At 42.5% G+C, this 13042-nt stretch overlaps 1 protein-coding gene across 2 annotated transcripts in view; it reads right to left on the reverse strand.

The window, feature by feature from the left end:
* LOC139277309 (rab GDP dissociation inhibitor alpha-like) overlaps positions 1–13042 on the reverse strand; it is a 103513-nt gene that overhangs the window by 19511 nt on the left and 70960 nt on the right. The window contains exon 10 of one of the 2 annotated variants that reach the window (XM_070895602.1): positions 5700–5789. The exons of the other annotated variant lie outside the window; for it this stretch is intronic. Coding sequence (XP_070751703.1) covers positions 5783–5789 — 7 coding nt within the window. The 3' untranslated portion in view covers positions 5700–5782. Of the gene's footprint in view, positions 1–5699; positions 5790–13042 lie in introns of those variants that run through there. 2 annotated transcript variants of the gene reach the window in all.

A 13042-nucleotide genomic window follows, 5' to 3' on the forward strand; every position in this document is an offset into this window, starting at 1 on the left:
ATGCACAAAATACAACCCAGGGGGAAAATAAAGGTCAGAATGGGACATCAGCCCCCACCGAAACTTATATAGATTTTACTGGACTGTTACCCAGCAACAAGGGGAAGACATACTGCCTAGTTATAATACCTAGAGGGGGAATGCCACTACAGCTGGACTCAGATCAAGGTACACACTTCACAGGGAAGATCGAAGAGACTGGAACGGGATGGGTAGACAGGTTACCCAGAGTACTGATGAAACTCAGGGCAACCCCTAGTCAGACGACAGGACTGACACCCTTTGAACTAATGACCGAAAGGGCTATGAGACTGCCAGAAGTCTTGGTTACAGGAAGCGAGGACATAAGACCTTAGATAGGATACAGAGGTTTGTGATGGAACTCTGTAAGCAGTTAATGACTTAAAAGCATCGGCTAGAGATTAACAAGTAATCAAGGACTTAAAGAACGACACTAAAGAACAGAAGATCCAAATACCCCAAGTAGGCAGTCAGGTGATGGTGAGAATGGTAAGCGACACATGCGCCTGCGTCGTTATCTGCAAGTGGAAACACTGGACCCAGTTGAAAAATGTAGTCACTAACTAACTGGTTACGACCGGGAAATATTGTTTTTTGCAGGATTCTGGTGCTCATGGGAACAACGTGGGGTAACTAATCCTCATATCAAGGACAACAGGCTGATGGACTCGGGCGACATTGGTTGTGATAAAGAATCAAAAACGCTGATGGTGACGGACAGAGCAACAGTAGACTTAAATAACGGGCATAAAACAACGTAACGAGAAAACGAAACAACATTGGGGATGGGTCAGTAATACGGGACCAATAATTAGTGCGAATAAGACCACGGTGTGTTTTATAACTAGGAGTGGGGGACAAGAATGCTGCACCCGGGGGAAGAGGGTGCAGATTTCACTCAATGAATGGGGTTGGAGGGTTATCTCCCACCATAGCCCCACCCACTACTTTAGCAACAGTAAGCACTGCTAGGGCCCCGACCACCACACCCCCACCGTGTCCAACTTTGAACGCTGGGGCAAAAGGGGGATTGGTAATAAGGCAGACCATGGATAAGATACACTTCGGGGTACGTCAGCGAATAATTTAACAGACTTAACCATCCCCAGCTTCTGCGGGTCAAACGAGAAGCCTGTATAAAAACCTGACCCTGCGAGCAAGGCCCTGAATCAAAAACCATGAAGTTTAATATGGAAAGAGGGTCAGGCAAAAAGTGGGACCGGAGAAAAAGAGGGATACTAGAAATGGTAGGCGGGGGATATGCAGCGGGAGTTGCGACGGTAAACACTATAGACCTGCACACGATAGATGATCGGGTCAACGCCCTAACCCGAACCTTACAGGGATTGTTGGAGAGAGAATTGTCACATGTTGAGAGACCACGCCAGAACTAGAGCGGAAAGAAACTTGAGCGGAACCAGACAGACAGAAATAGTTTGTGCAGGGTACAGAGCATGGTTACTCAGTGGTATACAACATAACCTAGAGCAACTTCAAAATGGAAAGGTGCCAGATTGGATATCAATTAATAATAGGTTTTGTACTATCAATACCACAGTATGATGTGACAAAGGGAGATCCCCTATACCAAACAAATAAGATAGAGGATATAAGAAATCAAACTCACGTGCGGTACCATGACAATCCAGATATGTAATTGAAGAGAGCAACAGTACTAAGTCTCAGCATAGATGATTGTTATAACAATAACCAAGTTGCTTTATGTCGAGATCCACTACGAATGATCAAAGACGACTGTGGATATGGCCAAAACCATGAAGTCTAATGTGGAAAGAGGGTCAGGTAAAAAGCGGGACCGGGGAAAAAAGGGATACTAGAAATGGTAGGCGCGGGATACGCTACAGTAAACACTATAGACCTGCACCTGCTAGATGATCAGGTCAACACCCTAACCTGAACCTTACAGGGATTGTTGGATATGGCACCTTGAGTATCACCCCCCTAGCATGGGACTACGAAACTACCGCTTGTTCCACGAGGAAATGGGGAATGGTGTGTGAGCACCACAGCGACTGAAATGCCGGTCACAAATAAGGGAGGAGATACCTCATGCGCCATCAATGGATACGGACTTCTGCTTTAACCCCGCACGTTTAAAGGGATACGTTATAAACCCTGAACTAATGGAAGAAACCATCAATGGGACAATGATAGACACTATCAGAGAAGGGCACGAGAAGGAAAACCAATACCCAAACTGAATGAGGAACAAACCCGACTGGAGCAGTGAACTGAATACAATGAAAGAGAATATCCAAAGCAACAGAGAGAAGACCCCAGATGGGGGAAGATCAGTAAAGATAGAAGAAACAGAGGATACCCCAGGCGGGCCATAATTCGAACACTAGGAAAATGTTGGCTAGATAGCCTTGGTACACAAACTATGCTGGACTCAATGTACTGATTGCAGTGCAAGGGATCATACTGGTCATCTTGCTATTGTTAGCCTGTAAAAGGTGTAACTGACTAAGAGGCAGACCATAGCGCAAACTATAGTTAAATTATTTCCGTGAAGGAGCTTAATGCACGACCACTAGAAGTCTTCATGTGCAGTGTCCTAAAGAGACAAGGTTATGGAGAAGGTTTCCGCTGGCTAGCTCAATACATAGACTGAAGCTGACTTTGGGAAGGAGATCTGTCAAAGGCTGAAGACTCATCTACCAACCTATTGAATAAAGGGAATATAGACAGTCCGACAAAAAGGACTTATCGACCCTTGATGTGAAAGCCAACAGGTAGGTCCTGTAGTTCGGGAAGTAGCGCTACCCAAGTGAAAGGACAACCCTGGAGGCTCATCCATGAGGAATTAACTAGGAAATGGCCTATCTTGGCATTTAGCCAAGGGCCATTATGGGGGATTGTAAGGGGATAAAAAATGGTTACTAAAGTGGATACTGAAGATAGTGAATTGATCTGACACATGGTCCAGATTGTATGTAAAGCACGCTTATCCACTTGCTTGAATGGGTTTTAAGAAGGGGAAGCTACGCAACAAAGTTTGATGGTTAATGAACCATCCGTTGTATTAACCTTAGTACAAAGTCATGGAAACTAACATTCAGTACAGAACCAGGACAGTAAAATGTTTGGGAAGATAGATTATCGCAGCATGGGAACAGGATAGTATTGACTGGTAGTTTTGACTAGAGTTTTTGGAAGAGGGATAAGGAGGCACCACCCTGGAAAACAAAGTTAATCAACACGTCATGAGGCAAAGTTGACACCACTGAATAACACATTCCAGAAGGGTGACGTGTGATGGGAGATGGATAGGTGGGGAAGAACCACTCAGAGCCGGTCTGATAAGGGTCAACAAATCAATGTAACTTCGCTGATAGCAGTAGGCCAATCGGTAGTTTTGTAAGAGGGTCACACAACTCGAAAAATGTATAATTGTAAAACCTCTGATCGGAGAAGTGTTCATCGGAACCCTTCCCTAGCATGCTTGAATAAAAACCGGTTAACCGAGGTTTCGTCTGAGTGATTCCGTGGTCGCTATACGAGAGGGCGGGTGTCGATTCATTATATCAGGGAGTCCACCTAAAGGAAGAGAAGTCTTTTTACCCCAACACGTATATCCTATGTAAAATAGGGGATCGAACCAGCAACCATTCCTCCTTCCCCCATGGTGCCTCCTTTGGGTGTCTGGAAATGCATTGACCGAAAAGAACAATATGATTTGATAAAATTACAAACTGCAATCTGCGTCAAAAAGGTTTTTCTTATACACGTTCTTCATATAAAATGTCATTTCAAGGCACAGATCAGTCACATAACAACCAATTTGGTGTGACTTTGGCAAGTAACTGGAATGCATTAACCCACCTGGTCAACAGTTCTCTACATGGTTCAGCTGGGAAAGAGGACTCGATAGTGGCAACTACCGTAAAACATATCTACATGTGCTGCACCTCATTTTTAGCAAAGAATTATGGAGGCTCACTTCCTGTAGCAAGATTGTAAACTCACTGATAGAGGTTTGTCCACAAACACTTCTGTGGTGTTGCTCACAGCAAGTCAGACAATTACTTCAGGAGAACAGGAGAATTAGTGTATGCAATGTACAATGTATTATTCTGATAATGTAGGGGTCAGCCTGCTTAAGTCCATGTTGCTAAGTAAAAATAGGCACAGGTTAAGCAGAGTTCAATTGTTATTTGGTAAGGGAACTTTACAGCTAGCAAATTGTTTGTCTGTTTCGGTCACAGGACAGAAGAGCTCAGCATCTAGAGAGTGACATCTGGACATACTGGGGGAGCACTTCCGCAGGGGTCACCTAATCTCACACCTTTGGCAGAAACCCTGGAGCAACAACATGAATGACTATTCCTCCTGCATATCCAGTAAGTTACAGCGGAAGAACTCCCACGGAGATTCTACCCCAATGCTGTGGCATTACCCAAGAAAAATCAGGACAAAGTGATTTTCTTTCAAGAGTACGTTACGAACACTCCATCTGGTGATAGCTGCAGGTGTGACTGAATGACAGGTAGCGATACAATGGGAAAATCCCATCAACAGGCCACCTAGAGACGTGACAGAATAATCATAACCAAAGAAGGCGGCGGCAACATAAATGTAGAATTACATACCATTTACTGCACAGAAACAGGCCATTCGGACAAACTGGTCTATGCCGGTATTTATGCTCCACACGAACCTCCTCCCACACTACTTGATCTAACCCAAGCAGCATATCCTTCTATTTCTTTCTCCCTCATGTGCTTATCTAGCTTCCCCTTAAATGCATCTATGCTTTTCACCTCAACTACTCCTTGTGGTAGCGAGTTCCATATTCTCACCACTCTTTGGGTAAATACATTTCTCCTGAAATACTACTGGATTTCTACTTATATTCATGACCCCTGGTTTTGAATTCCCCCACAATTGGAAACATCTCTTTGTCTACCCTATCAACCCCTTCAGAATTTTTAAGACCTCTACCAGGTCACCCCTCAGCCTTCTCTGTTCTAGAGAAAAGATTCACAGCCTGTTCAGTTTTTCCTGATAGGTATAAACTCTCAGTTCCAGTATCAACCTTATACATGTTTTTGCACTCTCTCTCTAGTACCTCTATATCCTTTTAGTAATATGGAGACCAGAACTGTGCACTGTGCTCCAAGTGTGGTCTAACCAAAGTTCTACATTAGTTTAACATAACGTATGTGCTGCTTTTTAATTCTTATTCCTCAAGGAATGAACCAGTGCTTTGTTTGCATTTTTTTAATGCACGGAAAATTTTGCATGTAAAATTTGATGATAGACAATCAAATATAAAAAATAAATCTTCCCCTTTATGAGAGAACTGCATTATTGGCAAAGTGTCATTTATTTAAATTTGAACATGGGGCCTCAATGATTAGCACAAATACCACCTTATAAAATCAATTACTGTGCAAGATGCAGCAGAATTAATAGCAACCCCCTTTACCATAATCCCTCAAATGAAACAGAGGAGTTTAAACAGTGAACAGATTGATGGCGGAACTATTGGGAAGGATTTAGACTTTCCAGTGAAATAAGTGGAGTCACTCGACTGAGGCCATTTCAAAAAGAAAAAAAATTAAATTTTTCTTGGAAACTTTTTCAGTAAGATACTGATGAGGAAGACCATTTGGCCAATCCAAACTCACCCCTCCATCCAGAGTCTACAGACCCTGCCAAAAGCTTCAGACTGTTGCTTAAATGATTCCAGTATTTTTGTCTCCCACTGTCCTGCCTGGAAATCCATTCCACGTTATCACTTTCTGGGAGGAAATGTACCGATGTTAGTCCTGTATTTGCGTTTTGCTGGTATAAGCCTATGCTACAGGCATCCAGTATAATAAAAAGGCTGCACTGTTCTACCTCCCTTAGTCCATCCTATAATCCAGAGACTTTTAAAATCCAAACTCTAATTACTAAAAAATCTAGACTGACGCTCCAGTGCAGTGCTGAGGGAGCACTGCACTGTCGGAGGTGCTGTCTTTCGGATGAGATGTTAAACCGAGGCCCTCTCAGGTGGATGGCACTATTTCGAAAAAGAGCAGAGAAGTTATCGCCAGTGTCCTGGGCAATATTTATCCCTCAATCAATATAACAAAAACACAGATTATCTGGTCATCACATTACTGTTTGTGGGAGCTCGTTTGTGCGCAAACTGACTGCTACGTTTCCCACATCACACTCCAAAAAAGTACTTCATTGGCTGTAAAGTGCTTTGAGACATTCGGTGGTCATGAAAGGCGCTATATAAATTCAAGTCTTTCTTTCTTACTACTACTTGTTTTATTTTGCAGTTTCTCAGATTCCTTCTAATCTTGGCTGCGCCTTGCATGGTGTGACATAGCCTTTCACACTGAATTGTCAAGTAAAAAAAAGTCAGCCAATTTATAATAACACTACTTTCTACTGAGCTGTACCCGAATCCAATAATAAAATCAAGCCAATACAACGTGGCAAGTCTGAGTTACCAGGATATTAAAGGTGCGCCCCTCTGGATTATTTACCCAACCTCGCCTTAAAATCCTCCACCCATCAGTTTCTGCATGGTGCCTCCCTCCCTCAGGTGCATCTGAATCATGCCACCTTAAGTACGCATCAATTTACTTTTAGGTTGAAAGACACATCTCATCACAATGGCACTGGGGGTCCTGCTGATATAAGAGGAGCCCCTAACTGGGAATCATGGCAGCTTTTCTCCAGCTTCCCCCCTCCAAGTCAGTGCCTATGCACAGTCACGTGAAGAAAGCAGCCAGACCTGGTTTCCTGACTCTTTACCCATGTGACCTGCCAGCTCATCAGACATGGTGCAGGGAGTTGCAGCTGCAATCAAGAACAACATACAGTTCCACCCTCACGCTGTCGACTAAAGTCACAAACCAACCACTGGAGACAGAAAATAAATCAAAACAATACCCTCCTTCACAAGCCAGGAGTCAGGACTGTGAGCTGCACAGGCAACAAGCCCAAGGCAATCTAAACGTTCATGACAGATGTTACATTGGCTGTACATCAGTCCCTACAAGTTAGCATTGGTGCAAGTGTTGCAATCCAGCTCTCTCCACCACAACCTCCCCCTCCCACTCCCCAAAGATAGGACATTGTATATACTACGAGCCAAGTTGAGGAGAACAGAGTTCACAAAAAGTATGCACAACATATAGCTCAAAAGTATTGGGATTGGCTCCACCTGAACTGGAATGGGGCAGGTGTCCTAGCAGAAAGGATAAATAGGGTTTTTAATAGGACACAGGAGGGGCGTTATTGAAAAATAAAAGATAAGTAAGGATTGATCATGCTAATAGGGGTATACGACAGACCGCCTAATAGGAGGTGGAGGAAGAAATATGTAAGCAAATGTGTGAAATGAGTAAAGGACATAGAATAATAATCATAGGAGATTTTAACTACCCCCAAAGAAGAGATAGCAAAAAGAGTACAGGAAATGAAGTTTTTAACAACGTATGCGCAGTACTCCTTTCTTACCCAGTATTTAAAAAGCCCAACAGATGGAGCACTGCTGGACCTAGTAATGGGAAATGAACCAGAACAGATAGAGAAGTAAGTGTAGGGGAACATGAAAGCAATAGTGATTACAACATAATAAGATACAAGATATAAATTAGACATAAGACATAAGTTAGACAAAGAAAAGTAATACATTGGAGAAAAAAAGCTGATTTAGGGAAACTAGGGAAAATAAAATGGAAAAATTTACAAACAATCAAAGAAATAGAACAACTGTGGGAAACAGTTAAAAAGATGATTAAGAGTCCAGGGAAAATATATTGCACTAAAAAGCATGAACAAACTAGCCAATAATGATACACCATGGATGAATAAAACCAAAACTGAAATTAAAGTAAAAAGCATACTAAGTACATAAAGATGATGATGACAAATGGGAATATGAAAAGATTAGGAAAGTAAAAAAAAAAATTTAGGAAAGCAAAGAGAAACTACGAAAATAAATTATCTAGGAATATAAAAAGAAATAACAAAAAATTAGGATAGGGCCACTGAGATACACATTAACTCACAGATGATGACTATGAAATGGCAGAAATATTAAATAATTACTTAACAGGGAAACTAACATGATGGACATGACATTTGAAGAAGAGATCAAAAAAGATAGATATATTTAAGATCGAAAGGGGGAGATAATTGATAAACTGATCAAACTTAGAGAGAATAAAACCCCAGGTCCAGATGGATTGCATCTATGCATATTAAAAGAAGTTCGGGAAGAGATAGCAGAGGCACTATTACATATATATATATAAAAATTAATTCGAAAATGGAATTGCGCCAGAGGACAGGCGGACAAGCTAATATGATTTCTATATTTAAAAAGGGAACAATAGACCAATTAGCTTAATGTTGGTGATGAGAGGTAATGGAATCCTTAAGATATAACAGAAAAACAAAGTATAATGGCCCTGAATTTGTGGTAATAATACCTGTGAGGCTTACCATTATTCTGGAATAAATCGGACAGTAACTTCCAGAGTCCGCACATGCGCAGTTAAATGCGAAAATTCAGAAGTTTCTGTTCAATTTGGCCTGGACCTCCACAAGCTGCGCTCCACCGGTACCATGCTAATAGACTCAGCATCGAAATCTATGTACGAGCGTGAAGTTGCTGTACTTGCCCATTAGTTACCCACTAAACACGCTAGAAAAAGTTAGGGCTGGTGCATTAAGGTGGAAGTGAATTTTTCACGACACTAAGTCTTAATTACTGCCAAACAACCTCTCCAGCCCTGAAAATGTAATTTTAGAAGTGTGGCGTCTCATTCCTTCAGAATTTAATTATTCTTGGAGATTTTTAATTTTTCTTTGTCTCTTAACCCCATCTTTCTTTGCCTCTCTATTTCACTTTCTGTACATGATTATACAAGGAATTAAATATTAACATTTATACTTCGTGGTTTAGATTCTGCGTGTCTCAGTGAGGATTCTTCAAACTGAATTGGTTGAAGTATCACGCTCTTGCTCACACACTCCACAAATCCTATGAAGAGGGCAGCAGAGGTGATGCTCGACCAACCTTGTTGTATTCTTTGAAGTGGATAAGGGTAATGTAGATAATGTCATATATTTGGATTTTCAAAAGGACTTTGATAAGCTACGGTATAGTAAACTCATGACTAAAGTCAGAACATGTGGAGGCAGGGGACAGGTAGCAGAATAGATAACAAGCTGGCTACAAAGCAGAACACAGAGATTATGGATTAAATGTAGTTACTCAGTCTGGCAAAAGGTGAGAAGTGGTGTTTCGCTAGCATCAGTGCTGAAACCACTGCTGTTCACCATTTGCATAAACGATTTGGACTCAGGGATTGGAAGTACAATTTCAAATTTTGCGGACAACACCAAATTGGGGGGTGCAGTTAATACAAAGGAGGGCTGCTATAAAATACAGGAAGACATTAATAAACTTGAAGAGTGGGTGTTTAATTGGAAAATGAACTTCAATATAGATAAACACCAGGAAGAATAAGCAGGCCACATGCTCCTTGGAAAATAAATGGGGTAGGGGGCAATGGATTCTGGGGACACACATTCACAAATCACTAAAAGTAGAGAGGCAGGTTAATAAAGACACAAAAAAGCAAACAAAGCACGGATTCATTTGTAGAGGGATAGAATGGAAAATCAGAGAAGCTATGTTAACTTTGTGTAGAACCTTAATTAGACCACACAGTGCAATGTTCTGGTTTCTATAATAAAAAGGGCTATATAGGCACTGGGAGAAGGTGCAAAAAAAGATTTATAAGGATAATACCAGAACTGAGCGATTATAACTATCAGGAAACACGGAACAGGCTGTGGCTCTTTTCTCTAGAAAAGAGAAGGTTTAGAGGTGACCTATTAGAGGTCTTTAAAATTAGGAAGAGGTTTGATAGTGTAGATGTAGAAATTGAAGGAGTGTTAGTATATCTTGTGCACTGCAAGACCAAGGGCTTTGGCGTGGAGTGCATATGTTCAACACTACCGCAATGTAGAAAACATCAAGACTAATATTGTACAAAATTTAAATATCCTTTTCATTTTTCATATCGTATTCAAAGTGTTCATGTGTAATGGCTTAACATATCCACTTAAGGGCGGACTGCGGGAGTGTATGTATAACTTGTACCATTTTTGGGAGATGCAGGGAGTGAAGAAACTGTACACAATCATGTATTTATAAGGATGTGGACGCCATTTAAATGTATGGTTTACTTGAAACAATTGCAGCTAACAAGGAGAGAGGCTTGTCCTTGAGGCTTTGGCTGTTGATTAGATCTTATGCTGCTCTTTGTGATAAGTACCGAGGAATGATGAAGACTTATTCAATTCATAAACTCCAACTTGATTATGTCTCTTACATTTAAATTACTGCTATTGATTGAGTTTGCCAACACTGAATCCTGAATGTCCTTGATTATGTGATGTGTTGAAAGAAGATATGATTGTATTTGAAACCTCGAGTCAAGAGCGGAACATAAGAACATAAGAAATAGGAGCAGGAGTAGGCCATTTGGCCCCTCAAGTCTGCTCCGCTATTTAAAAGATCATGGCTGATCTGATCTTGGACTCAGCTCAATAATCATCATCACAGGCAGTCCATCGGAATCGAGGAAGACTTGCTTCCACTCTAAAAGTGAGTTCTCAGGTGACTGTACAGTCCAATACGGGAATTACAGTCTCTGCCACATGTGGGACACACAGTAGTTGAGGGAAGGAGTGGGCGGGGAGCCTGGTTTGCCGCACGTTCCTTCCGCTGTCTGTGCTTGATTTCCGCATGTTCTCGATGATGAGACTCGAGGTGATCTGTGCCCTGCCGGATGTTCCTCCTCCACTTAGGGCGGTCTTGGGCCAGGGATTCCAGGTGCTGGTGGGGATGTTGCACTTTATCAAGGAGGCTTTGAGAGTGTCCTTGAAACATTTCCTCTGCCCACTTGCCGTGTAGGAGTTCCGAGTTGAGCGCTTGCTTTGGGAGTTTCCTGTCGGGCATGCGGAATATGTGGCCCACCCAACGGAGCTGGTCGAGTGTGGTCAGTGCTTCGATGCTGGGGAGGTTGGCCTGAGCGAGAACACTGACACTGGTGCATCTATCCTCCCAGTGGATTTGCAGGATCTTGCAAAGGCAGCGTTGGTGGTACTTCTCCAGCGCTTTGAAGTGTCTATTATATATGGTCCATGTCTCTGAGCCATATAGGAGGGCGGGTATTACGACTGCCCTGTAGACCACAAAGCTTGGTGCCACATTTGAGGTCCTGGTCTTCAAACACTCGCTTCCTCAGGCGACCGACAGCTGTGCTGGCACACTGGAGGCGGTGTTGGACCTAGTCATCGATGTCTGCCCTTGCTGATAGTAGGCTCCCAAGGTATGGAAAATGGTCTACATTGTCCAAGGCCGCGCCGTGGATTTTGATGACCGGGTGGCAGTGCTGTGTGGCAGGGTCAGGTTGGTGGAGGAGCTTTGTCTTACGGATGTTTAGTGCAAGGCCCATGCTTTCATACACCTCAGTGAAGATGTTGACGATGGCTTGGAGTTCGGCCTCTGAATGTGCGCAGACACAAGCGCCGTCCGCGTACTGTAGTTTGATGACCAGAGGATGGGCGACCTTGGATCGAGCCTGGAGGCGACGAAGGTTGAACAAGTTCCCATTGGTTCTATAGTTTAGTTCCATTCCAGCAGGGAGCTTGTTGAGAGTGAGATGGAGAATTGCAGCTGCCCGCTTCCCATAACCCTTTATTCCCTTATTGCTCAAAAATCTGTTTATCTCCGCCTTAAATATATTCAACGACCCAGCCTCCACAGCTCTCTGCGGCAGAGAATTTCACAGATTTACAACCAGAAATTCCTCATCAGTTTTAAATGGGCGGCCCCTTATTCTGAGACTATGCCCCCTAGTTTTAGTTTCCCCCATGAGTGGAAATATCCTCTCTGCATCCAACTTGTCGAGCCCCCTCATTATCTTTTATGTTTCGATAAGATCACCTCTTATTCTTCTGAACCCCAATGAGTATAGGCCCAACCTACCTTCATAAGTCAAGCTTTCATCTCTGAATCAACCTAGTGAAGCTTCTCTGAACAGCCTCCCATGCAAGTATATCCTTCCTTAAATACGGAGACTAAAACTCTACAACTCTAGGTGTGGCCTCACCAATACCCTGTACATTTGTAGCAAGACTGCTCTGCTTTTATACTCTATCCCCCTTGCAATCAAGGCCAACATTCCATTTGCCTTCCTGATTACTTGCTGCACCTGTATACTAACTTTTTGTGGTTCATGCACAAGGACCCCCCAGGCCCCTCTGTACTGCAGCACTTTGCAATTTTTTTCCATTTAAATTACAATTTGCTTTTCTATTTTTTCTGCCAAAGTGGATAACCTCACATTTTCCCACACTATACTCCATCTGCCAAATTTTTGCCCACTCACTTAGCCTGTCTATATCCCTTTGCAGATTTTGTGTGTCTGCCTCACAATTTGCTTTCCCACCCAACTTTGTATCATCAACAAACATTACACTCAGTCCCTTCATCCAAGTAATTCATATAAATTGTAAATAGTTGAGGCCCCAGCGCCGATCCCTGCGGCACCCCATTAGTTACTGGTTGCCAACCGGAAAATGACCCATTTATCCCGACTCTCTGTCGGTTAGCCAATCCTCTATCCATGCTAATATATTACCCCCAACCCCATAAACTTTTATCTTGTACAGTAACATTTTATGTGGCAACTTATTGAATGCCTTCTGGAACTTCAAATACACCACATCCACTGGTTCCCCCTTATCTACCCTGCTCGTTATATCCTCAAAAGAACTCCAGCAAATTTGTCAAACATGATTTCCCTTTCATAAAACCATGCTGACTCTGCTTGACTGTATTATACTTTTTCCAAATGCTCTGCTACTGCTTCCTTAATAATGGACTCCAGCATTTTCCCAACTAACTAGTCTTTCTGTCTGCCTCCTTTTTAAATAGGGGTGTTACATTTGCGGTTTTTCAATCCGT

Source organism: Pristiophorus japonicus, chromosome 12, assembly GCF_044704955.1.
Source record: "Pristiophorus japonicus isolate sPriJap1 chromosome 12, sPriJap1.hap1, whole genome shotgun sequence".
In the NCBI taxonomy this organism is placed as follows: domain Eukaryota; kingdom Metazoa; phylum Chordata; class Chondrichthyes; family Pristiophoridae; genus Pristiophorus; species Pristiophorus japonicus.